The following is a 27098-nucleotide window of genomic DNA, read 5'->3' as shown; positions in this document are numbered from 1 at the left end:
GGTTTACAAAACGATAAAACAATAAAACCGATTTTTTTAAAAATTGCAGCCGTACTTGAATTGAGTGCTGGGGATAAGGAGGGGTATATAAAGCTGAAGCAAAGACAGGCACAAACCTCGTCTGATCTGTGCCACTTTCTTCTGCCCCATAGTCACTCATGCACACATGCTGCCAGAGCAGCCTTATCTCTTCTGAACCCTGCGGAGTCCCTGAGACTACATTACCCAGAAGCCTTCACAGCACGGTGGACTCGAGCAGCCAATCAGAGCAGGCGGAAACGATTTCCCTCCTTAACCCTCACACTTCCCCTTTTTAAAATTCGGCAAATCCCGCCCCCCGGTCCCGTTCCCCCCCCACTCCAGACTTCTGCGCGGCGCACACGAAACTACGGTTGCTCATCATGCTCTCGGGTATTCAAGCCACGCCCCTAGAGACCGCCAATCAACAAGACGGCGTGCAAGGCAGCTCGCAGGCGGGGTTTGCGAAGCGATCGCAACGGCGGGGCCCTCCTGGTGAAAGGATGTTTCGGGAATATCGGCGTCGGAGGACTGCGGGACCAGCAGGTGGGCGTTGCTGGGCAACGGGGCGGGGCGGGGCAGGGCGCTGCTTCCTGTCCTGCCGGGATCGGGTGGGAGGGTGGATGGAGCGGGGTTGCCTCACCACCGTTGTCATGGGAACCGGCAGCGGCCTGCGCTCTCAAAGAGGGCATCTCCCCGGTTTTTGATCATTGGCCCTATTTACCAGGTGCAGCAGCCACGATCTGCTCCTCTCAATCGCTGCCCCCTGTTTGGACCCGATATTTGCCTTTTTAATCACCAGGGTGCGGTAGTGTAGTGGTTAGAGTTCTGAATCTAGAACCTCATCTCAGATCCCCGGACCCATTCATGAAGAGCCAGCCGTGCTTTCTTAGCCTAGCCTACCTCACAGGGTTGTTGTGAGTATGAATGATTTGGTTGGTTGGATCGATCCAGTTAAGCCCGCCTCTGAATAGACTAACGGAACTAAGTTAGCCCATGCCTATTCATCTCAATGGGTCTTCTCTGTGTAGGGCTAAGGTTGGCTGTGACCTGCCATTCGCATCCTGCACCTTCAACATAAATAGTATTTTTCTCAGGGTGGCTAGTAGAGAAGTGAGAAACAAAAAAAAGTGAAATGTAATGATAATAATAAATATTTATAATAATTAGACTTTATTATTTAAGTGAATCGTAATAACAATACAGTGATTTAAAGCAACAGCTAAAGCAGCAACTGCTTATTCAGGCAGAGGGTGGAATCAAACTGCTCTAAGTAGAAAATGCTAGCCTCAGCAGCTCTGTGAATATAGAAATAGAAATGGGTTTTTTGCCTGTAATGCTGGCATTAGCAGTTTCGTGAACCTACCGGTAATTATTTTTGCCTGCCCTCAAATAATAGAACAGTACAGTAATGAGATTTCCAGGTCATCTGTCTTTGGGAGGGCATTCAAAAGGCAAGGAACCGACACAGAAAAGACTTTCTTATAGAGCCATCTTTGCTGTCTTTTGTTGTTGTTGTTTAGTTGTTTAGTCGTGTCCGACTCTTCGTGACCCCCTGGACCAGAGCACGCCAGGCACTCCTGTCTTCCACTGCCTCCCGCAGTTTGGTCAAACTCATGCTGGTAGCTTTGAGAACACTATCCAACCATCTCGTCCTCTGTCGTCCCCTTCTCCTTGTGCCCTCCATCTTTCCCAACATCAGGGTCTTTTCCAGGGAGTCTTCTCTTCTCATGAGGTGGCCAAAGTATTGGAGTCTCAGCTTCAGGATCTGTCCTTCCAGTGAGCACTCAGGGCTGATTTCCTGAAGAATGGAGAGGTTGGATCTTCTTGCAGTCCATGGGACTCTCAAGAGTCTCCTCCAGCACCATAATTCAAAAGCATAAATTCTTCGGCGATCAGCCTTCTTTATGGTCCAGCTTTCACTTCCATACATCACTACTGGGAAAACCATAGCTTTTACTATACGGACCTTTGTTGGCAAGGTGATGTTTGCTGCCTTAAGCTTCTTGATACAGATAGGTAGCCGTGTTGGTCTGCCATGGTCAAAACAAAATAAAAAAATTCCTTCCAGTAGCACCTTAAAGACCAACTGAGTTAGTTCTAGGTATGAGCTTTCGTGTGCATGCACAAGTGTGCATGCACACGAAAGCTCATACCTAGAACTAACTCAGTTGGTCTTTAAGGTGCTACTGGAAGGAATTTTTTTATTTTGTTTTAAGCTTCTTGAATAAGCAGTATATAAATGTTTATAATAATTCCCAATGATTTGCCCAGAATTGTGTTTGTATTGTGTAAGTAAATTTTTTGGCAATCATTAACAAACAAACAAACAAAAAGTATAACGCTGTTGTAAGTTTGGGGGTTAGTCTTCATGAAGCCTGAGTCCGTTCTGATTCCTGGGGTCCTGGATCCAGCAGGGGTTAAAATCTAATGGAGGATTCCATTGCTCAACTAACCAGGCAAGCTTATTGGTGAATTAATGGCCCTTTGTACTGTCCTTAGTATAACAAAGGAAATACCTGGCTAGTAGTCAGAAAGCCCCAAACCACAGAGTTGTGTGAGCTGAGAGCTGCACTAGATGCAGGCAGAAGCTTGATTTCTGTTTGATTCCAAGGTTGTGACTATGGGAGAAGTAAGACTGGGGTGTTAATGCTGTGAGCCCCTCCATCTTAGGCTCAGGTTGTGTATACAGGTAATTCTCATCCCACACTGCTTTAACTTGTGTGATTGCAGCTTTGATGAGGGTAGGGAGAATATATAAATGGAGAACAGGGAAAATCCACTATTCCCTGCTGTCTATTTTTCCCCATTCCACCTGTGCACCCAGCAGGTATTCCTTGCTTCCTGGGCTTTGGGAAGAAGGCACAAGGGCTCTGGGAGCATCTTACAACCCTCATGGCTCCTTCCCAAAGCCTGGCGCCTCTGTTATTCAGCTTTGAGAAGGCAGCTTGAGGGTTCTGGGATATTGCCAGAGCCTTAGTGCCACATACCCAAAGCTTGACACCTTACTTACTCGGCTTTGGGGAAACAGCATGACGGCTGTGGCAGCATCCTTTGCACCTCCTACACAAAGCCCAGTAACTGAAGCATCTGGATTACTGGCCTCTCAGAAGATTGAAGGAGTTCCAACAAACTTTTCAGAGCCCAGTAAGCAGCCCTCCAACTTGCGTGAGAAGCAGTTTCAGGGGTTCCTGGCAATTTTGTGTTCACATGTGGACCCCTTGCATAAGATGCGAGTTTCCTGTATGTGCAAATAAACCGTATATCATAAATACAGTAGTCTCTGCTGTCCCTCTGAACATGTCAGATTGTTACTAGGTGGGTTATCTTTGCTGTCTATTTTGTTGTTTCTTCAGCTTGTAAACTGCCATGTGTATAGTAATATAGAAAGGCGGTATGCAAATTAAAAGGAAAGGAAACCAAAACATGGGTAAGTTCTTGGAACCCCTGGAATCTTGCACTGCTCAGAGATTGGGGTGGCATGCAACAATATGTTAATTAGATATATACGTTATATTTTGGGGTACTCTGTATAAACCACATATTCAGTATTCTGCCCAGCATAAAAAGTGGGCGAAATCTTTTGTGTAATGTTCAGTGTTTGATTAAGACAATCAGTGTGCTTGTTTATTTTTTAAATCAGAAAAAGAGGTGCTTATTTTCCAATAGGTGATTACTTGGTTACTCACCCCCCCCCATATTAATCTATGGACACTTAACATGCATACCAAGGTTGTGTGAATGTTTATCACACATGAGCCTCTACATTAAATTGCTTCTCATGTAGAAATTTGATACCATAGTAACTGCCCTGTTGCCTTGTCCACACTGGTTTCTTTAATGGGAAGATGAAAGAAATGTCATGTGATAGCTTCCACTGTTGGAGGCAGCAATACTTCTGAAACTGCTTGCTGGTTTCCCACAGGCAACTGTTAAGCCCAGGATGCCAGACTAGATGGACCATTGGCCTGATCCAGCAGGTTCTTATGAGGTATATGAACCTATGGAACAACAGACATTCTTTTCTGTGACTATAATGGTTTTCCCCTCAGATTTATATATACCTGTGCCGCTTATCAATAAAACATTTTTAGGATGATTTGAAATGGAATAATCAGACAGTCTATGATTTGATTGTGGATGAGGGTGCTGATCTGGTTTGTATTACTGAGACCTGGGTGGGCAGGCTGGGAGGAGTTGATTTGGCACAGCTGTTCCCACCTGGATACTTGGTGCAGCATAAGTACAAGCTGCAGGCATGGGGGAATTGCTGTGGTCCACATGACTTCCATTTCCAGGAAACCACTCTGGCTTAGACTTGGCTATGAGGGTGTGTGCACTTGGTGTCAGGCCAAGGAGACAGTAAACTATGGTTGCTACTACAATGGTACCTCGAGTTACATACGCTTCAGGGTTACATACTGTCAGGGGCTCAGGAGCTGAGGCACAGGGAAGATGGGAGATGGAGAGCGAGGGGGAGGAATCCGAAGGGAGCGTAGGAGGGGACAGTGGTCCGAGGGATTCCATGAGCCTCTCCAGCGAATCGGAAGATTCACAGAAGGGAGCGCCAGTGGCCAGGGGCAGGGGGGTCCCAAGGGGAATGCCCCAGGAGCAAGGGGGCAGCAGGGACTCCCAGAGCAGTAGTTGGAAATCAGGACCAGCTTCCCCACCAGAGCAGAGTGGGGGGGAAGAGTCCCAGGCATCGGGGCCAGTGCTTTCCCCACCAGGGAGAGGAGACGAGGCAGAGTCTACCACGCCTCCCTCGGAGAGTCGGACAACGGAAGGGAGGTCAGATCCGGCCAGTGTCACGGAAGAGGGAAGCAGTGATAGAAGTAGTGTAACGGTTAGGAGAAAGGTCACTGGGTTGGCGCGAGAAGCAAGTTCAAATGTACAGGAGCGCGGGACAGCAGAGAGTGAGGATTGGGAACCGGGTCCTAAAGCACGCCGGAGGCAGGGGGAGGAGCTAAGCGACTCAGCGTCGGAAGAGTCCAGAAAGGGCAATGCCCCAGAGGGCAGGAGGACCCAGAGGAGAAGAGAGCAGCGCAGGAGGTGGAGCAGGGCTAGGATCTTAAACTGGTGTGGAAGGGGCGGAGACTCAGACGGGACTTCGCCGATCTAGAGTCTAGACGTAGGGCTGCACGCTCTGGCTTTGACATGGAAATTAAACTTCAATAAAGACTTTTGTACATAACATCAGCCTGGCGTTGGTCCTCTGTGAGCTGGGACCTAGAGGCAGCTCTGACACATACGCTTCAGGGTTACATACGCTTCAGGTTACAGACTCCGCTAACCCAGAAATAGTACCTCAGGTTAAGAACTTTGCTTCAGGATGAGAAGAGAAATTGCGCCGCGGCGGCGCAGCAGCAGCAGGAGGTCCCTTTAGCTAAATTGGTGCTTCAGGTTAAGAACAGTTTAAGGTTAAGAACGGACCTCCGGAATGAATTAAGTACGTAACCAGAGGTACCAGTGTACTACAAAATGCACCCTACTGCCCAGTTGCTTCTCTGACCAAACTGGCAGGAGTCATCTTGGGTGTGGTGTTGTGGGATCCCGGAATGTTAGTTCTGGGTGATTTCAGCACTCGTGCTGAGACTGCCTTTAGATTCAGGCTCAGGACTTCATGGTCTCCTTGGTAACTGTAGGGCAGTCTTTAGTGGTCATCTGTCTGACACACAGGGCAAGATGTACCCAGCGGGGTATATATTGGTGTATTGCAGGGTCTCCAAAGTTGTTTAACATCTGCATTAAGTTATTGGCATTATTAGGAGATTTGGGCCAAGGTGTCATCAGTATGCTGATTATGCCCCGCTCTGTTTCTCTATAATACATGAATCAGGAGAGGCTGTGAAAGCTCTATATTGGTGGCAAGCTGAATGAGGGCTAACCAGCTGTGCCTGAATCCTGGCAAAGACAGAGGTCCTGTGGATGTATGGTTCCTGAGTCCAGATAATTGGACAATTGCCTGCTTTGGATGGGGTTATACTACTTCTGAAAGAGCAGGCTTGTAGTTTAGATCAATCTCCATTGCTAGAAACCCAGATGACCTCAGTGGCCAGAGTGCCTTTTACTAGCTTCAGCTGGCAAGACAGCTAGGGTAGTTTCTGGACTGGGATAGGTTAATCACTGTTGGCCATGCACTGGTCACCTCCAGATTGGATTATGGCATTGTACTCTATGTGGGGACTGCTCCTGACTAGTGCAAAATGATGTGACTCAACTGCTCACTGGGGCAAACTATTGTCATTGTGCTTAGGCCATTGGTGAAAGAATTGCACTGGCTGCCAGTTAGCTACTGGGCCAAGTTCAAAATCCTGGGACTGGGATAGAAAGCATAAGGATTGTGTGACTCCTTATATACCCAACTTCTCACAGAATATGCCATCTTATCAGGAGGCCCATTTCATACTTTGTAGGAATTGGGCCTTTGGGGCTATGGCAGATTCCATTTGGATCTTTCTTCCACTGCATATCAGACAGGTGCAATTTTTGTTGTATTTTTGGTGCCTAAGGAAAAACCTTTCAGCAAATCTTTTATGTGAAGATTTTTTCATCTCAGTCTATATGTGCATTGGACTTGATTTTATATATATATATATATATATATATATATATATGAGAAATAAATGCTACTTGACACACATACAATAAACTTGTTTGGTTTTTTTATCTTGCATGTCAAAAGAACAGGTAATGCCTGAATATCCTTTGTAGGGAGGACCCCTTGTAGCACAGAATTTCCTACCACCCAGAGTGTAGCTTTGCAGCAATATTTATTCTCTGGAATATTCACCATACTGTACTGATGTTTAGCCTTGTAAATAAGCCTACAAAAATTAACAGCTGCTAAGAGAATAGTACTAGGATGCGGGTGGCACTGTGGGTTAAACCACAGAGCCTAGGGCTTGCCGATCAGCGAGTCGGCGGTTCGAAGCCCCGTGAGGGGGTGAGCTCCCGTTGCTCAGTCCCTGCTCCTGCCAACCTAGCAGTTCAAAAGCACGTCAAAGTGCAAGTAGATAAATAGGTACTGCTCCGGCGGGAGGGTAAACGGTGTTTCCGTGTGCTGCTCTGGTTCACCAGAAGCGGCTTAGTCCTGCTGGCCATGTGACCCAGAAGCTGTACGCCGGCTCCCTTGGCCAATAATGCAAGATGAGCGCAGCAACCCCAGAGTCATCCGCAACTGGACCTAATGGTCAAGGGTCCCTTTCCGTTTACCTAAGAGAATAGTAGCCTGTGTCCCTATGTTGGTTGAAAATGAAGGGAAGGCTCCTCCTCCTCCACAGCCAGGTAGAAATGCAGGCTATTAGCTTCTTTGTAGGATAGTAAAAAAACGTGCCTTCTATCAACAGCATTGTGGGAGAAGGGGCAGAGTAACCCTTCCTTCCTCTGCCATCCTATTCACTCACCTTCATGGAACTCCTGATTACCTAGGGCTACTAGGTGAGTTTTTAAAATACAAGGCTGTATGAATATCTGCTGATCTTGGTTTCCCTTCACCTCTTTTCTGTTTCAATGTTATGGTTACAAAATAAGCATGTTGGGAAGTTAAAAAGATTGTTTTTTAGTGTGAATTCTTAAGAAGAAGTACTAGTTTCTCTTGAGGGTTAAGTTATGGCAAAGATAACCACTCACAGGGCAGGCAGCCAGCAAGATTGGGGCTTGCCAATTGCATGCCGCTTCTCAGTGATCCTAGTACTGAAATCCTTTGCAGATTCACAGATGAGCATGCTGTTAATTACTTCGCCACCTGCTCTCTGGCCATCTCCCCATAATGTTCAGGATTTAGTCTCTTACAGAGTCACTGATTGGTAACTGATGGGGACAGATGCAGCAGTGGGCAGCAATTCATTTTTAAAAAAGAGTTCCATGCCTTTCCTCTTTAGCATCCCAGCGTTTCCAATTGCCTGCTGTGTAGCTTTATTGACGTTAAGCTCTCCTCTTGTTACGCTGGCTGCTGGCACTTGGTTTGTTTGCAGGGTCCAGCACAGCACATGCGTCACACACAGGCTGAACTGTGTTACTAGTTTGTGTTTATATGATGGTGCGGTAGTGTGGGTAGCAAGATAAAACACGCTGAGACCGAAGAGCACTCTTTGCGAAGCACCATCATGTTTTTTGTGCATTTCACAGGTACGGTTTGCATTCTGGTGTAATGAGATTCAATATTTTCGACTCCAATATGTTTGCCATGAGCAGTCTTAGTTTGCGATGGGGAGTGGAGAGTAAAGTCTACAGACACCAACAGTCAAGTGAGACCGGTGCTCTAGCCAGAGTGCCTGCAGCCAAGTATAACACTGAATCTGAGCTCCCTGATCTCTTGGATTATATGGATTCAGCAAGAGCACTGTTTAAATATGGAATAGCTGGAGTTAAATCCACAGTGTATCTGGTCAAACTGGTGCTCTTGATAGCCTTTTAATGCGGTTTCCCCGGCTTTTAGCCTTCCCAATCTGCCTTGGAGTCATCAAAGGCTCTCTGTTTGGAAGGGGAGGTTCAGAAGAGCTTTTTTTATCTCAATTTTTTTTTCTAGACTTTCATTTTCTAAATCTGTTTCTGTGCGGCTTGAAATGTGTTATGGGAGGATTTGGAATAATGTCTTTGAATGTGTTTTTTATAATAAATGTTGAAACAGACAGTATTTAACCAGATGGGCAGCAGCTTCTTGATGTCTAGCTGTGGCTTGAAACAGAAGCAAGCCACTCCTAGGTGCAAGGGGACTGTAGGAAAATAGGTCATCTCTGAATCTCAAGTTTCAGTGTAATGGGAAAAATTAATAACATTTATATCCAAAACGTAATTGAGATTACCTCAAACCGGAAATCAAGCTCTGTTCTTTATGCAGATTGCCGTCACTGTTGATAGGTAAGCACTTTGTGACTGGTGAATATTAAAGATTAAAATTAGCTTACTGGTATCTTGGCCAAAAGTATGAAAGCTGGTGTGCTGACTCCATTCTTTCCCCCCCTTTTTAGCTGCTTATACTTCCAAAGCATGCTTTATGAGTTTCATTGTGTAGTTATCATAGTCAGTCTCTTCTGTATGTGCAGCATGCATCTGACAAAGGAAGCCTGTGGCACAGCATTCCTGCAGTGTTTTTAGATTTTATAGGTCAAGGTGTCTCCTTGCTACATGAACGTTTTGGAAGACAAAGTTGACTTAGCTATTAGCCTTTACAATAGTCATCTTCATCGTACAGTGGTAGAGGTCAGTGAAGCAGGTCATTAGTAGCAGTAACAGGTTCAGATAGAAGCAGTAGCACAATACGTTTATTTAGACCACTTGAAAGTCATAGAAAGTGACCTATCTGTCAGGTTTCACAGCTCTTCATCAGGCAAGATGTGTAATTTTTTTTTTTAAAGAGAAAAATGTTGCTGATAGAAGGCATGGTAAGAGCCAAATTATACATGACTGCAATTTGCAGAGTTTGCCGTTGAGTGCAGTTCCACCCCACCACCCACATAAACTGGAGTTGCAGAACCCCCCACCCTCAATTCAGATCCGAATTGCAATGGGGGACTACAACTATACTAGGCTTAAAGGCTACATTACACTAGAGTTCCAATATGGTTCGGGTCTTTGGTGTTCACAGTTGGGGGTGTGTGCACCAGCATTTAAGGGCAGAACTATGCAGCTGAGGTCACAAATAGTTGGGTCCTTAAGATACTGTACTAATTAAGGAAGCTCTTAAGATTGTGCCAAGAGCAAAATATATTAAATTGCATCAAAGTATACTGGGATGGAGAAACAACAATTGCTTCCCACTGAAAATGTTAAAGAACAGCAGATAATTGAAACTGATTCTATTGCTGCTCAGGGCACTTTTGTATTCTTTGAGTATACCAAATTTATTGTCGAGCAATTATAGAAAAGGAGGAAGTCTACCTTTTACCACCTAATGCTATCACTTTTTCTATGTGTGAAACAAAATGTCTCAAATAGAAGTCAGAGTGGAAAGTAATACAGTGTGGTTGTACATACTGCTTTCCACTTCGGTCTCTGTTGACTTTGCTTTTAGTAGATACACAAGTTATAATCTCCAATTTCATTAATATCCCTCCCCCTTTTTTATTTTACACCCTGCTTGATGGAGAATTCCATGAAACTCACAAGGTATCGATTTATTTTTCCTTTCATCTGGTCCTAAAAAGATCATATGCTGCTGTTTTAATTAATTTCTAAATCAAATGTGGCCAACTGCATTTTTGGGGTCTGTTTTAGCTTCCCCAAACAGGTTATCTATAATTATGTAAATATGGAATAATGTTTTTAAATGTTTTTAGGCAATGTATGTGTTATGTTTCCTTTGGTTTCCCCCCCCCCACATTTTTCCTTTGAAATATGTGGACTACAGATGGCACAGTATGTAATTGTATTGCTGTTGTAAGCCTTTAGATTTAATCTTTAGATTTAGCTGAATTTGCAACTAAGAAGTTGGCAATTGTTTTTGCAGACTTTGCTTTAAAGTAGTCTGTTTCAGTTTCTATGAAAGCCCATTCTTCATAAACAGGAGAGGTGTACTTCTTGGCTCTGTAGCTTTAAAAATTGCAGCTTTTAAAACATGGGTGGGCAAACTAAGGGCTGCAAGCCAATCAGGCCCAATTGCCTTCTGGATCCAGCCCACGGATGGTCCGGGAATCACCATGTGGATTGCAGGTGCGCACGTTCTTTCCCTCTCTCTCACATGGTGGCACCTCCTCCTCCCTCCTCCTAGCTTCTTCCCGCCCTGCCTAGAGGAGGAAAAAGGCTGGGCTTTGTTGGTGCCAACAGCAGCAGCAGCAGCAGCAGCAGCAGCGCTCAAGCAGCCGCCATTTTAAGCAGCCCCTCTCCAGAGCCCTTTTGTGCGCTGCTCATCGTCCCCCCGCCACCACCGCCAGCCCCTGTCGCTCGCAAGACACAGGTAAGGGGGCTCGTGGTGCTCTTGCATCGTTCCTCCACCCCCAAAAAATATAGTCTGGCCCCCCACAAGGTCTGAGGGACAGTGGAAAAAGTTTGCTGACCCCTGTTTTAAAACAATGGGAGTGAGGAAGCTAGAGTAGCAGCATAGATATTTCCTGCCCTATTCATGATGTGGGCCATACAGTGGTACCTCAGGTTAAGTACTTAATTCGTTCTGGAGGTCCGTTCTTAACCTGAAACTGTTCTTAACCTGAAGCACCACTTTAGCTAATGGGGCCTCCCACTGCCGCCTCGCCGCTGGAGCACGATTTCTGTTCTCATCCTGAAGCAAAGTGCTTAACCTGAAGCACTATTTCTAGAGTCTGTAACCTGAAGTGTATGTAACCTGAAGCGTATGTAACCTGAGGTACCACTGTATTTAGCAGTTTGGCAAGTTATTCCTTATGAATTTGAGCTGTCACCATCCTAACAGCACAATTGAAATCCAATGTCTCCTGGGCTGAGTGTGTTTGCAGTAGGTAGGTCTTGGGTTGTGCCAGTGCAACCCCCTCATCTCTGGTGAGCAGTTTAGATGCAGTTTATTTTATTTTAATTTGCTTTCCAAATAACCAGTCACACTTTCTTGTCAATATGTTTTAAATAAACGGTGGCTGCAAATCCTATGCATGCTTATTCGGGAGCAGGTTGGAACATCAGAGAATTTTAGTGGGAGTGGAAATTGCCACTATTTCTATCCAAGGTCCAGAAGAGAAATCAATCCAGCAAGTACAAACTTTATTCTCCTGCAAATTGGTTGTTTCAACCAATACATAGTATTTTTTTACATTGTTTTTACACTTCTTTTATATTGAATTGATTGGTGTGGAAATTGATTATGTACGTTACGTGAAATAGCAGACCATAATCACTGATTATGTACATTACGTGAAATAGCAGACCGTGAGTCAAACAGCGCAGTATTTCGTGGAAACTGAGCTGCGGCAGAATGGAAACTGCATTGATTGTGTTGAAAACAGGGTGGAATGGAAATTGCAGCTTTAACACCTAGAGGAGCAAGCCCCATTAAACTCAGTGAGACTTAATACCAAGTAAACATCCAGGGGAATAAGTGATACAGCCCTGTTTTGAATTGAAACTTGCAAGACTGTTTTGCAGACTATGTACATCTTTATACCATAGAATTAAAGTGGTTTAATAGGCATTCTATGTAACTAAGAAACGCTGGGAGTTGTACTTCCTTAGGTGTTCGAGATCTCTGAGAGAGAGTACTTAGCACCCTTATAAACTACAGTTCCAGGAATTATTTTGAGAAAAACCAGGACACTTGAGGTGGTATAAAATCAATGTAAGTTTGTGGTGTATCTATGTACAGTGGTACCTCTGGTTACATACATAATTCGTTTTGGAGGTCCGTTCTTAACCTGAAACTGTTCTTAACCTGAAGCACCACTTTAGCTAATGGGGCCTTCCGCTGCTGCTGCACCACCGCCACGCGATTTCTGTTCTCATCCTGAAGCAAAGTTCTTAACCCAAGGTATTATTTCTGGGTTAGCGGAGTCTGTAACCTGAAGCATCTGTAACCTGAAGCGCCTGTAATCCCAGGTACCACTGTATAGGGTCCTGTCAAGTCTTGCAAACGAACCAGATAATAAAATAAAAAAATTTCTTCCAGTAGCACCTTAAAGACCAACTGAGTTAGTTCTAGGTATGAGCTTTCGTGTGCATGCACACTTCTTCAGATACCAATCTGAAGAAGTATCTGAAGTATCTGAAGAAGTGTGTATCTGAAGTATCTGAAGAAGTATCTGAAGAAGTGTGCATGCACACGAAAGCTCATACCTAGAACTAACTCAGTTGGTCTTTAAGGTGCTACTGGAAGAAATTTTTTTATTTTGTTTTGACCATGGCAGACCAACACGGCTACCTATCTGTAACTGGAACCAGATAATGTTTGAGATTCACCGATACACTCATAGGTGGATGAACCGCAGACAAATTACTATGTTCTTGTCTCAGCTCCTGAATTACCATTACCGAAATGTAGATCTAGAAAATTTCCACTTCCTGCCTACCTTGAGAAACACCATGCGCCTATTTATGACCTTTAGGTCATCAACCCTCCCATCTCGACTCATGGAGATAAAGGATACCCTATGGTGGTTCCATTCTCTCCGCCCAGTGAGGGTATTTAAGGACAAAACTAGGAGGCAATTGGTCCCTTGCATAGAATCAAAGCTAATGCGGATAAAGGAAACCAAGCTCAACACTAGAAATACTAATTGCCCAAAGGAAGAAAAGAACTCTGTAAGCCTAGAATTACAAGACCTGAAGAAGAGGCTAATGAGTATAAAGACTGAGATTTCTACCCAAAATATAAGGACAGTAGAGCCTAGAGCACAATATTTAAAGACGTCCAACAGCTCTTTATCCCATCGAAAGACATCAGTGCAACTCCCTGTTCCCTTTTCAAACGACACCAAATTAGATGAGGAATTTGGCGCCTCCGACATTTCAATGGCAACAACACATAAAGAACTCTATGTTGCTGACAATCTGGAGATATCCAGCACCAAATCTACATCTGGACCTTTGCCTAATGTTCCAAAAACTTACCAGAATGATCAGCCTTCTCTACTGTACTCCTGGCGAGACAGGATGGACAGATCTTCTGAATTCGAATCTGGCTCTTTGTTGGCCAGTGATCCACATTTTATAACACATACCTCATTAATACTTCCACAGCCACAGATAGAACCAACAATCCTCCAATTAACCCAGGAGGGAGAGGGGGATTGACAGTTAATGAAACACCATGGGACTGTCCCCCCCGCTTGGGGTGCGGTTGGTTGGGTTTTATCTTCTAGGGATACTTACCCTATCAAACCTCCACCTCTTTCCCATACCATTTTGACCCATGAGTCCTGGCCCAAGGATGACCTGTTATTGAGGGGATGTTACCCATCTATTGGGGAGGCTAGTATGGGATCTGGGATTTCCATAATTGAAGGGCTAGGGAGGAATGGCGGTGGGGCTAGATATCTCTATCGGCGAAGGGTTTCGAGATGCAGTGATCCTCGAACCCCTTCCAATCTACGCCCCATCCCAAGGGATGAGGGTAGGGAGAGCAAGGATTACACACCTCCGTCATTGGTGCTGTGCAATGCCAGGTCCATAGGCAACAAAACTGCCACCATGCGTGACTTTTTTGTCTCGCAGGGGATTGACCTGGCTTGCGTGACGGAGACCTGGGTACGGGAAGGTGAAGTAGTCTCCCTACATGAGATAACACCCCCAGGTTTCTCTGTCCTCCATCAATCACGGACTGTGGGTCGGGGGGGGGGAGGAGTAGCGTTGTTATTCCGGGAGGATTGCTCTTTCAGAGCTCTGCCATCACCGACAATCTCTGGCATTGGTCTCGTGTGGGGCACCAAGGAGAGCTTGGCTGTCTGGCTGGTGTACCGACCACCCAGCACACCTGCAGCCACCCTGTCAGACCTGCTGGAGGTGGTGGCGGGCTGGGCCTTGGAGTTCCCAAACCTACTGGTTTTGGGAGACTTCAACGTCCATGCCGATGCCGCTCCCTCCTCACAGGCTCTGGACCTAGTGACTTCCATGGCAACACTAGGGCTCTCCCAGGTTGTTTTGGGCCCCACTCATCAAGCAGGCCACACGCTGGATCTGATCTTTGGGGCTGGCATAGATGTGATCATGTTCCCTGCTGTGGAAGTGCCATGGTCTGATCACTACACCCTGAAAGCCAAGATTGACTTCCCGCTCCTCCCCGGCTCGGGTGGCGAACCTATTTGGGCTCGTCCGCAAAAACTGATGGATCCTGATAGATTCCGACAAGCCTTGTGGAACCCTGCTCCTCCTGGCGACTCATTAGATGACCTTGTTGAGGACTGGAATAACCGGCTCTTGGCAGCCATTGATGAGATCGCGCCTAAGCGCCCTCTGCGACCCCGTCGAAACCGGGCCCCTTGGTTTAATGAGGAGCTCCGGAAAATGAAGCGGGATCTCAGACAGCTAGAGCGAGTATGGCGACGGACTCGTGACGGAGCCTCAAGAACATCTTATAGGACGCTTATGAAAGCCTATGAGACGGCTATGAAAGCTGCTAAGAAATCTTACTTTGCAGCTTCCATTGCATCCGCTAGCTCTCGCCCGGCACAACTTTTTAGAATAATTAGGTCAATAACGTCCTTAGGAGGACAACCAAATTTAAGCACAAATTCGACCCACAGCTGTGAGGCATTCGCGAGTTTTTTTGCGGAGAAAGTCCTGTTGCTCCGCCGTGACCTCCCTGCCAATTTAGATACAGTGACTGAACTGGAGGCCCCTCGACTGACTTCAGGTCCAGTGTTGGACCATTTCGATTGGATACTCCCTACTGATGTGGATAGATTCCTCCAAGTTGGTAGGCCCACCACCTGCCTCCTCGATCTGTGCCCGCCTTGGCTGATTAGGGAGTGTCCAGATGTTGTGCGGACCCCCCTGGTTGAAATTATCAATTTGTCCCTTGACACGGGGACATTCCCAGGGGAACTGAAGGAAGCAGTGGTGTATCCACTCTTAAAAAAAACTTCATTAGATCCCTTAGACCTATCCAATTACCGCCCAGTTTCAAATCTTCCATACCTGGGTAAGGTAATTGAGAGAGCAGTTGCTGAACAACTTGGTAGGTTTCTGGAGGAAACATCGGCATTAGATCCATTTCAGTCTGGTTTCCGTCCTGGTTTTGGGACGGAGACGGCTCTGGTTGCCCTAACAGATGATCTCCGTAGACAACTGGATCGAGGCGGGTCAGGACTGCTGATCCTTTTAGATTTGTCAGCAGCCTTTGACATGGTCGATCATGATCTTCTGGACCACCGCCTCGCAGACGTGGGGATACAGGGCATCTTGGAACTTTGAAGTGTCAGGCATAGCTCTAATGGCTTTAGCCCAAACGTAGCAGCGTTTTCCTGCACAGCGAAGAAGCTAGTTGAGGTGGAAATGACTAGTCAGCTAGACTCAATAACTATTTACAGGATTTATTAAAAGGAAAAAGAAACCAGCAGAGTTTCTGCATACAAAACAAAGTAAAATAAATCCTTTCTCTCTCTCTCTCTCTCTCTCTCTCTCTCTCTCTCTCTCTCTCTCTCTTAACCATACACAGCACTCCTACTCCTAACACACCTAACACCAAACTGTGCTAGCATTCCTAGATAACAGAGTTGAGTGCTGGTCGTTAACCAATCAGAGTAAGTAGTTTCTAGGTCAAGCAGACCTTGGCTTTCTGCCAAGAGTAAATTGACACTGCCTTGAGTTAATTGTGTGAAGCCAGAATCTGCAAGTTTTCATGAGAATCAATTAACAGAAACTGAACAGGGCATAGCCCGTAACTGGTTGTGCTCTTTTATCTCTGGTCGGGGACAGAGGGTGGCACTAGGGAGGGAAATGTCGTCGCGCCACTCCTTGGTGTGTGGAGTGCCGCAGGGCGCAATTCTCTCCCCGATCCTTTTTAACATCTTCATGCGCCCCCTTGCCCAGATTATCCGGAGCTTTGGGCTGGGCTGTCACCAATATGCTGATGACACTCAGCTCTATCTGCTGATGGATGGCCACACCGACTCGACCCCGAACACACTGACCAGATGCTTGGAAGCTGTGGCTGGATGGTTTCATGGGAGCCGATTGAAACTAAATCCTTCGAAGACAGAGGTCCTATGGCTAGGTCGGGATGGCATGGGGATGAGGGACCAACTCCCTTCTCTTGCGGGGGCCCAGTTAGTGCCATTGCCTTCCGTTAAGAGTTTGGGTGTAATCCTTGACGCCTCCCTTTCCATGGAGGCGCAGGTTACAGCAACAGCCAAGGCGACATTTTTCCACCTTCGCCGCATCAAGCAGTTGGTCCCTTACCTTTCCCGCCCCGACTTGGCCACAGTGATCCATGCGACGGTCATCTCCAGGCTTGACTACTGTAATTCGCTCTATGCGGGGCTGCCCTTGAAGCTGTCCCAGAAATTCCAGTGGGTACAGAATGCTGCAGCGAGGCTCCTCACGGGGTCTCTGCCATGGGAGCATATTCACCCAGTGCTTTTCAAGCTGCACTGGCTCCCGGTGGAGTACAGGGTCAGATTTAAGGTGCTGCTTTTGACCTTTAAAGCCCTTCACGGCCTAGGACCCTCGTACCTACGGGACCGCCTCTCCCAGTATGCCCCACGGAGAGCCTTAAGGTCCATAAATAGCAACACCCTAGTGGTCCCGGGCCCTAAGGAAGTTAGATTGGCTTCAACCAGAGCCAGGGCCTTTTCAACTCTGGCTCCGGCCTGGTGGAACGCTCTGCCTCATGAGACCAGGGCCCTGCAGGATCTGATTTCTTTCCGCAGGGCCTGTAAGACAGAGTTGTTCCGCCTGGCCTTTGGCTTGGAGCCAATTTGACCCCCCCCCTTTTTTTCTTTTCCTTCTCCTCCTGCGATGAGGCTACATTTTAATATTTTAATGTTCCATTATTTTAATGTTGTATTTTATTTTTGTTTTTAAGTTGTAATCATTCTTCTTGTTTTTATTATTGTTTGTAAGCCGCTCTGAGCCTGGCCTTGGCTGGGGAGGGCGGGGTATAAATAAAAAATTATTATTATTATTATTATTATTATTATTAGCCCCTTGGTGCTATTTTCTTTGTGCATTTCTGCAGACCACACCCTTGGGCACATGGCAATAACAACATTGTAACCAAGCAGCTTGCGGATGGTATTCTCAACTGCTGGTGCCTTCACAATTCCTTTAAAATTAGCTGCAGTGTTTCAAGAATGCACTTGTGTCTTGGATTAGGGGTTCCAAGTCCTTCAGTCATATTCCAGGCGCTTTGCATTCTTTTCATTTGCTTCTTGGAAAGTGTGGACTACTAAATAACTTGGAACAGATGGTTCCCAAAGCTTCGGCTTCGCTACAAACGTATCCTAATGAGCCATTTCAGAGTTCCCAAAATCAGGTTATGGTGATTAAAGCAAATTGTACTGAATCTGCTCATTCTTTCATTTCACTTGCTATTTTGTCCTACGACAGTCACAGGCAAGTGCTTCAATGTTTGGTTTTGGTTTGTTGATGTTGTAATAGCAGCACAAAGATTCTCTGTCACATCAACTTGCAAGGGATTTCCTATTGCTGTTTTTGGATGCTTAATTAACTCTTTAATCCCTACCCCTACTGAAGTTAAACTTTTGTGTGTATAACTCAGATGAGCACACACTTATCCCCTCTTTTTTAATAATATTTTTTATTAATTTTTAGCATACAATTTTTTTTAAGACATACCACACAAATTATTATACATATGTCCTTGTTTGGACTTCCTTCAGCAACTCTGATAGCCTTCCGTCTTGATTATTTCTCCTGCAATTCTTAACTTAATATTGCCTTTACCTTTTCTAACAAATCATTTCTCCCTTTCCATTTTTACAATATTTCTTAAATTACTCCTCACAGAACTTCTTGTAGTCCTACAAACGTAATCTGATCATCACAAATACTTTTCAAATACTCAGTAAATTTAGTCCAGTCTTCGGTAAACCTCTGGTCCCGCCGGTCTCGGATCCTTCCTGTTAGCTTGTCTAATTCTGCGTAGTCCACTTATCCCCTCTTTAACCCCACTTTCCTCACTTTATTTCCCGTGTTAAGTTATAGATCGTAAACTCTGCTGGGCCTGTCATTATCCTCTGCAAAGTGGCAGGCAGGTAGATGGTGCTATATAAATAATTAATTTACAAAAGGACCATATTGGGACCATCTCTGTAAGGGAGCTATAGGATTGGGCAGATTTGACTGTTTTGGTTCCCTGTCACTTTTGTATGTGTTCATTCATATGTCTGGTCTGCCCCATTTAAAAGCAGTGCTGGGGGAGGGAGGATCACATTTCTGAATATATGTATCTCAAAACAATGCAATTTAAAACATGTTTTGATAAAGTTTTTGCTTTAAAAATGCCTTGCAAAATGTAAATATGTGCAAATCCCAAAGGATATTCTGATTTGCAGCTTTGAGAAGTACAGATCAAGTTAGTTCATAGCAAAGAAATAATAATTTTCTCAAACATCTCTAGAAAGGTGGCTGAAAAAGAGGATCTTTGTTTAGCTCCTCTTGCTCCTCATGGAGCTAGGCTGGGAAGTATTCTCAAGCTCTTAGAAGATTGCTTTGGCTTAGATATGTCTGTTTCAGCAGTGATATCATAAAAGCCAGTTTCTGTAAGGTTGTGAATTTAAGCCTCGCTTTAACTTTTCACGGTCGGAATTTGGGGGGAAAGTCAGGCTTATATTCAGGCCGGTACAGTAAATGAAATAAATGAAATTAAATAAATTTGAGAGGTGTTGTAACAGCATGTCTGTGTGCAATGAGTCTGTGTTTGGTAGGTTGCAAATTGTGTGGCCCTGGTGTATGCAGAACTGAAGTCTATACATTTACTTTAAACATCTCCGTTCAGAGTTTTCCGACATGTCTGTCCCAGCATTCTGGCAAGAGAGAAGACTGTCACTATTGCAGCCTTGGTTCCAGGTGCAGGAAATGTAAACCTGACTATGTAGGGAATGCTCTAGCAGTAAATGTTTATCGTTCTGAAGTGCCCCAAGACTCTCCAACCATCCCAGTGATGGCTGAGACTTGTTGCCGCTACTCTCACCAGGGCTTTGGGATTAGCATAGGGTTTAACACCTAGCATCATCAAATAAAGTTCTGTCCTCAAGAGGCAAGTCTGCTTGACACACAACATGCCAGGATAATTCCTTCACAACAGCTCATTCCCTCTTTGCTACAAAAGGACCCTTTCACTTCTCCAGGTTCTTCTTATGTGATAAGCCATATTGGTGAGAACTTAGTCAAGATGTTCTGTTCAGTTAAGCTTTCCTCTTGCTTTTGAGGTGTTGCAATGCTAGACAGTCTTACCACTTGTATCCTGTATTTGTTGTCATAACCAATTGTGCTAGCTGCCAAGGTTAATTGCAAACAAATTTCTGAAGCTTGTCTCTCTCTCGTCCGTCCCCCCCCCCATTTCCTAGTACCACAACACAAAGCTGGACTTCAGATTTCTATTGAAGGGATTCAGCACCAGCAGCATCAGTGGCCATCAATTATTAAGTTCCTGTTTGTTTGTTTGTTTGTTTGTTTGTTTGTTTTTTTAAAAAATATTCATTTTTTAAAACTACTAGTCCCTGTACAGCAGAGGATAATCTAAGTACTGTATACATAGTCATCCTGTTGTAAATAAAAAATATACCCTTTTCCCTTATGGGGTATCCAAGAGCCCATATAGAGTCCTTACATAGGTTCCCTATTGGTAGGAGAAAATAACAGAGGCCAACCAGAGAATATTGAGAAGCAAAGCAGCTAGTAAGCTTGATCTTTATTAATCTGTTGCAACAGGGTGCTCCCCTCACACGCAGGAGAGGAAGAGGACCCACAAAAATGCTGTGCAAGAGCTTATAAAGACTTTTGAAATTCCCCTTCTCTAGATCAAGACCACCCCCAGAAACATTATGCATACATCACAGAAGGGGTGTAACCTAAGACCACCCCTCAGATACATCCCACCTACATCACAGAAATGTCAATGTTGTTTTTCTCCTGTCACAGTTTATCTCCTGTCTGGCAAGTTACTTGATTGGATTGCCTGGGGAGCCTGGCCATTCTTTTGTAGTGGTAAAATACTTATTTCCTGGGCCAGGTCACAGGCTCACACCCTATTCATATCTTAAATGTGTCCTTAAGACAGGATTTGTGAGGAAAGAGACAATGGGGAGACTTTTCCAGTTTGACCTTGCAGAGAAAACATTTGCTCAGTTTAGGAATCAAAATGGTTCCAGGTTGGCCTTCCTGTGTTGATCTATGTATGTGCGGTTATGAACATTACCATATATCTAAGACCATAAAATTCCTATCACAATCCTTTTATCAAATGCCTTTCAAATTATAAAAATACCAGCAGCTCTTGACCTCAATGGTATATATAAATACTTGACTAAAAAGAAGGTAGAATAGCTTTTACAGTTATGGGACTAATTTAGATCCATAAAGAAGTATGCAAATTGTCTGCTTCCCCTAAGCAGTTAGAAGAGGGTTGGCAGCTGTGTGGGGAAGGCCTGCATCCCCTTTGGCCCATGTTTGTTCTGTGGGCTGCCAATTGCCAACCTCTTTTCCTAGCAGTGCATCAGTAGGTGAATAGTGCAGTATTTTCTTGTATTACTTCAGGCTTTTCACTCTCTGAGGCTGTGTTGTGAAAACATTTGGCTTGCACTTGAGTATTGAGGATTTGTTTGAAAATTAGAAGGGATCAAATGCTATTCTTAACAAATTCTTCCCTTTTCCGTCTCTCTCAGGACTAAACCACCTGCCCTTTGACCCTGGCAATAGCAAACCTCTGCCATTCAATAGCAGCCCTGCTGAAAATGGAGGCGAGGCAAGCCAGAAACGGAAGAGGATAAATTTGCCTACAGGTAGGCCATGAATTGTGCATGTGGTGTAGCAAGCTGTGTTTGTGCCTGGGGGATGTCTTAACTATGAATGGGGGATACAAGAACATAACAGGACAGACCCAGAAGATGGTACTGGGAAAGTTCTTTCCTCTCCATGACCACTTCTGTTTCTCCTGTCTTGACTTATTGTTAACATGTACATGAAGCAGCTGGGAGAAATAGTTTGGAAGTCTGGGCTAAAGCGTCATCAGTTTGTGGATGATGTACAACTATGTTCATCGTTTCCACCTTCTAGTTTTAGGGGTTTTAGGATGGATGAGGGCAAACAAGCTGAAGCTTAATGTGGATAAGACAGAGGCACTGCGGGTAGGAAACATGGTGCCCTGGACCATAGTGTGTGCCCAGAGTTGATGAGGTTGCACTCCACCTGAAGGACCAGGCACACAGTCTGAGGGATTCTCCTGGACTTGCTGTTTTCTAGGAAGTTGCTGATGGAATCTGTTCCCATAAATAACTGATACATAAGATGTTACTCTATCTGGAGAAAGTGGAGCTGACCACAGTAGTCCATGCCCTGATTGCATCCCAATTATGCTACTTTAACATGCTGTATGTGGGGCTGTCCTCAAACACTGTTCAAAAGTTTCAGCTGGTACAGAATGCATTCCCCAGTTGCTTTGGGGGGCCAGATGACTAGAGCATATAACACCAATTCTACACTTGCCACTTTCATTACCAGTGAGTTTTCAGGCCAAGATATAGTGTTGGTGGTTACTTTTTAAAACCTAAATGGTTTGGGACCAGGATATCTGAAGGGCTACCTATATTTTACATGAACGTGCCCAACCCTGTTATTGGCCATAGAAGTCCTGCTTGTAGGTCTGCCTTTAAGATTCATCAGGTTGGAAGCGGGGGGGAAGCGGGGCCTTTTTATTGGTGGCCCCATCACTGTGGAACTTACTCCCCCAGGATGTTTGTCTATACTCAGTCTGTTTGTATATAAGCAGGCCTTAAAACACACAATTGTTTTTTGCAGCTTTTAACTGAATAAGATTGTTGGTCTGTAATTTTAATGGTTGCTGTTTTTATCTACCGCATTGTGTTGGATGATTTAATTGGCTTTTAAAATCTAATGTTTTAAATTGTGTTTATAATTTTAGTTGTGGGGCTGCATGAGAGAACCTAAGCGAACGGAGGCTCACTTTTAGAATAGAAAAATGTCCTGTTATTCTAGCTCATTCCATGCCAGGGATCCTGAGTTCTGGGATTTCTGTTACTTGTCACTTGATAGCCAGAAGTCAGCGAGTCACAGCTGTGTACGTGCTTGAGTCAGGATGAATCTGAATTGGGGGTTTATGTTTGTTGGTCTGGTTGATATGCAGTAGCAAAAACAAAGTACTTCTTATCCTTCCTTAGAAGACACCCTCACTGCCATAAAAAATTGGAATGAAACATGGACATTGCCATGATGATCCCAAAGTATGTGAAACACAAGCTAAGGAAAAGCATATATTTAATTGAGCCAATGCAGGTTGATATAGAAATAGGACTTGAATTTCACAAAATTTCACAAGCTAGGTAACTCCTTGTGTTGGATGAACAGCTCTGTGAAACTCAATAGCTTATATGTTCCTTTACCAATTTTCATTAGCCCAATATAGATACAGTTGCACACACCCCTAACTTCCAAGTGGTGTGAGATTCCAGGGGTTCCAGGCACTTACCCAGGGTTCATGTTTCCTTTTGGGAATGAGGCACAGCTGAGTCTTTAGGATATATGGTTTATTTGCACATATATACAACCTGAGCCTGCTATGCAGGGGTTCACACTATTAAAACCCCGAATGGCCATTGTTTCTTCCATAGCTGCAGCACTGGATTCAAGCAGAGATCCATCATGGCTCTCGGTCACTCTGCTTGCTGTTTTGCTTCTCGGACACATCACTGCTCTTAATGGCTCATCACCCAGGCTATCAACTCACAGAAAGCTATCTTGGATTGATTAGCTTTTAACACTTGCTGAATCCAGGGATTAGAGAGGCTTGGCACCCACAAACTCATAGCAATACCATTTAACCTGCATCAGTTGCATGCAAAAATGTGGGATTGTTCTTATTTTGGGGATTTGTGATATGGAACCTGCTGAAAATAGCAAAGCCATGCAAAAGGAAATTAGAGCCCCAGACTACACATCAGGGTTGATGATTGTGCTAAAATGATACTGCATGAAGCAGAAAACTTCCTTACTCTTGATGAGCGCCCGCCCCAACAGAGCATTGGATGGGGAACCAGTGGCCCTCCAGATATTGTTGGATTCTCACTCTCATCCGCCACAGCCAGTATGGCCAGTGGCCAGGAAAGATAGGAGTTAATTGAATTACAAGTTCTTCAGGCAATTAAAGGAATGGGTCAGAGGAGTGGAAATTGATCTGATGAGATGTGCAAGGGCCTGTTGGCTCATTCTAAGCATTCCATCCCCAGTGCTTTCCCTTCACTGTTGAGCTGGAATAGAGTAATCGCAGGTACAAGGGGAGGAGCCGAATAATTATTTCAGACAGAGAAGGACAGATGAACTGTCATTAGTATGCGAGGTGAGATTCCCTAGAAGCAGTTTTTGCCAGTCAGTGTTTTTCCTATTGTCCTGCTCAAACTTCAAGATGGGCTGGGGAGGTCCTCCTGGTAATTCCATTACTTGTGTATTGCCCTGTTGTTTAGGGTTGTCATAAGACCGTAATTTCCAGACATTCCCAGGATTCAGCCATTGGAAACAGTATCCAGGTGGAAATTGCTGAAATGTACGGGCATCAACAACTTTGGCCAAAACAACAACTTTTGTGTCTGGATTTTTAGTTTTTGAAATATGGCAACCCTGCTGCTGTTACTTGCCTTGAGATGAAGGGCTTCGTGATGAAGGGTGGGATATAAGTAAAAGAATAAACAAATTTAAACTACTAGTACTCAGCATGAGATCTAAGATGGCATTGCGATGTACTAAGTTTTGTGTGTGACTTTGCCACTTGAAGCTGCTCTTATGCCAAATCTCTCCACTGTTTTTTAAGCTTGGGGCAGATGGGAGAGAATTTGAAAATGTATTCAGGAGTTTGACAGTGGGATTTGGCCTTTGTACATGCAGATAACACATGGACTTTGCCCTGGATTATGGCCTAGTGTGTGTTTTTTTAGGGGTTATACTCTGCCATCAGAGGATCATTCTGGGGCCCATGATAAGTGCTGGCTCACATCTATTTTAAGACTTGTGCCTTTACAACTAGAGCTCTTATTTTGGAAAGAACAACATGTTGGTACATGGGGGATGGGATGATACTCGGGAGGGGAGCACAGGCAAATGTGGTTTGCATCAAATAGTTTGTGCCTAAAGCAAGCATTTGTTGCATCCTACTCTCCCCTTAGAATTTATCCCATCATTTGCCAAGATATGCAGGGTGTCATTTTATAGGGGAGATTTATTTGGTTTCTATCACTTTCTCTTCCAGTTTGGGGTAAGTAATGCTGATAATTTTTTAAAAAGTACATTTGTTAATATGTTTGTCAATCATAATCCTTTCTGCAGACAGCATCCCAAATCTGAGTCTAGAGTCTCCTCCAATGGATTTGGGCATGTCAGATCCAACAGCCTGGACCACTGCAATGAATAACTTGGGGATGGCACCAATGGGAATAACAGGAGATCCTCTTTTGCCTGGTAGGTTGTGCTATTGGTTTGGTATCACCGCTGCAAGCACACAATGCTTAATTTTTCCAGTGGAGTGTTAAGGGGAGTAAATGTTCAGAGAACACACAAGATCCATAGCCTAAAATGGGTGGGAAACCTCTGGCCTGTGTCTGATTAGGCCTGTTAGGCCTCCTTATTTAGCCAACAAGGCCATTTTCAGGGAAGCCATGCCCATCTGTCCTACATCTATTGGAAGTCATAAAAGATGTCAGTTATGGGGTAGGTCAAAACTTGGATTATTTGAAAGGGTGTTTGCAGGTTTCACTAATCAGGTGATTGGCAGCACCTGCAAAACACCCTGCAAAATAGCACTTTGAAAGGGTCTTTGCAAGACTAGACAATCAGCTGAGCGCTCTGTCTATTTGGCCCTTAGGAGTGGCTGCGATAATAAACAAAAAACAGCTCTGCAACTTTAAAGCAGAATCTGGCTGTGATTGGCCTGATTGGCCAATCCTCTTGTATGTTACCAAAAAACACCTCCACTCCATCTATGGAGCCGTTAAGCACTTTTTAAAAAGTTTCCTTAAAAAAAAAAGTAATTGACTGAATGAATGGATTTATGCATAAGCACTCATTCAGCACTTCTAAAATTAAAAGAAGGCAAGGCAGCCTGGAGTGGAACAGGCAAAACAGATGCGTGAGCCAGCTTTCAGTGTGGTGGTATGCATGGTTGTCATTTCAGTTACAAAACCAGCAGGAAGTGAGGCTAATCTCCTAGTGTTGGGATATACTGTGGGCTCTCTTTTTCTTCAATCCTGCCTGCCCGCATCTTTGTCCTCCCATGCATGAGAACTGGCTTTTGTGGGGTAATGTGGGCTGCCAAATGGCTCTGCTTCTCCAGACTCATTGCTTTATGTATCTTTCACGTCCTTTAAGTTTTGATTTTATTGATGGAAAAAATCTGCTTTCCTAGTTAGAATTATTGTGCAGTTGCAGCCGAAACACTCTAGCTTGATATCCTCTCTATTTCAGACTTCGACCCTGCCCTTGGAATGATGACTGGGATCCCACCAATCAGTCCCTTGATGTCTGGCTTGGAAATAGTGCCACCACCAGTGATTAAGGAGATCATTCATTGCAAAAGTTGCACACTCTTCCCACCTAACTCAAGTAATCCTTGCCATAATTTTTGCAGTTGCACTGGGATCAACTGGGAAATATTGAAAGTAAAGAGGGACATCTAATGGTGTCCCTCTTTACATCTGGTGGATGTACAGATCATGGAGGGAAGAAGAAGCTCTTTTCCCAACAGGATATTTTTTATAGTTTGGCCAAGTCAGAATAGCTTTTAGATTGTAGAGATGGCCAGGACCACCTCAAAGGGAGCACTGGGAGCCTCAAGCATCTTCATGTCCTCAAAGAGTGAGGCCATCTCTGTACTACCCTGCTGTGCTGCTTGCTGATTCTGTCCACTTAATGAGAGGCAAAATGGAGAAGCAAACATTACTGATTAAAACAGCAGTCTAGAGGTGGTTGTGGGGGAATCAGTGGCAGGGAGAACCAGTGGCAGTCAAGGATCACAAGCGTTGGTGTCCAGCGACTTCTGGAGAGTTGCATGATACCCATCCCTGGTCTAGAATGCCACTTGATGAAGGGAAGGGAGGTAAGTGCATAACTTCCCAGAACTCAGCTCTAGTCTGCTTGGCAGTACATCTCTAACACTTTCTAGTTGAACCGTCTCTGTTTTAGAATATTTTCAAGGTCAGGGAGTAATTGGAAGAGGAAGCTATAGACATGAGGTTGCAAATCTTTTTTTAAAAAATAAGATTTTCGACATCATGAAGGGCTGATTGTGCAGTATGCTGGGCTATAGATTGGAACATGAAAATGCATAGGACATTTTCCAAATGGAAGCCTAGTTTTGCACAGCTATTGCTGCAGACTGCTAAACAGCAAGCAGTAATAAAAATAAAACCCAAGTAAATTTTATAGACCCTCATTTCCCCCTTTTTATAAAGCTGGTGGTATTGTGTCCAATAGTATAAGGGTGTTTGTATTTGGCTGTGCAC

General features: G+C 44.6%; 1 protein-coding gene and 1 long non-coding RNA gene across 7 annotated transcripts in view; one reads left to right on the top strand and one right to left on the bottom strand.

The window, feature by feature from the left end:
- Positions 1–351: 351 nt before the first annotated feature.
- The window catches only part of ENOX2 (ecto-NOX disulfide-thiol exchanger 2), a 47901-nt gene continuing 21154 nt past the window's right edge, over positions 352–27098 (top strand). For 3 of the 6 annotated variants that reach the window (XM_081848032.1, XM_081848031.1, XM_081848033.1), the window contains exons 1-4: positions 352–564; positions 21261–21377; positions 24928–25059; positions 26062–26199. In XM_081848032.1, coding sequence (XP_081704158.1) covers positions 402–564; positions 21261–21377; positions 24928–25059; positions 26062–26199 — 550 coding nt within the window. In that variant the 5' untranslated portion in view covers positions 352–401. Of the gene's footprint in view, positions 565–646; positions 746–7993; positions 8146–9982; positions 10126–21260; positions 21378–24927; positions 25060–26061; positions 26200–27098 lie in introns of those variants that run through there. The other 3 variants (XM_081848036.1, XM_081848034.1, XM_081848035.1) reach the window with 3 other exon arrangements.
- Positions 15929–16284, bottom strand: LOC309334277. Its single transcript, XR_014152976.1, has 2 exons — positions 16061–16284; positions 15929–16026 (listed from the first exon to the last, which is right to left on the bottom strand). It is a non-coding gene; the product is annotated as an uncharacterized lncRNA (long non-coding RNA).

The sequence above is a fragment of the Podarcis erhardii genome, assembly GCF_964252035.2.
Source record: "Podarcis erhardii genome assembly, chromosome: Z".
Lineage (NCBI taxonomy): Eukaryota > Metazoa > Chordata > Lepidosauria > Squamata > Lacertidae > Podarcis > Podarcis erhardii.
This window is presented reverse-complemented; position numbering and strand designations above follow the sequence as displayed.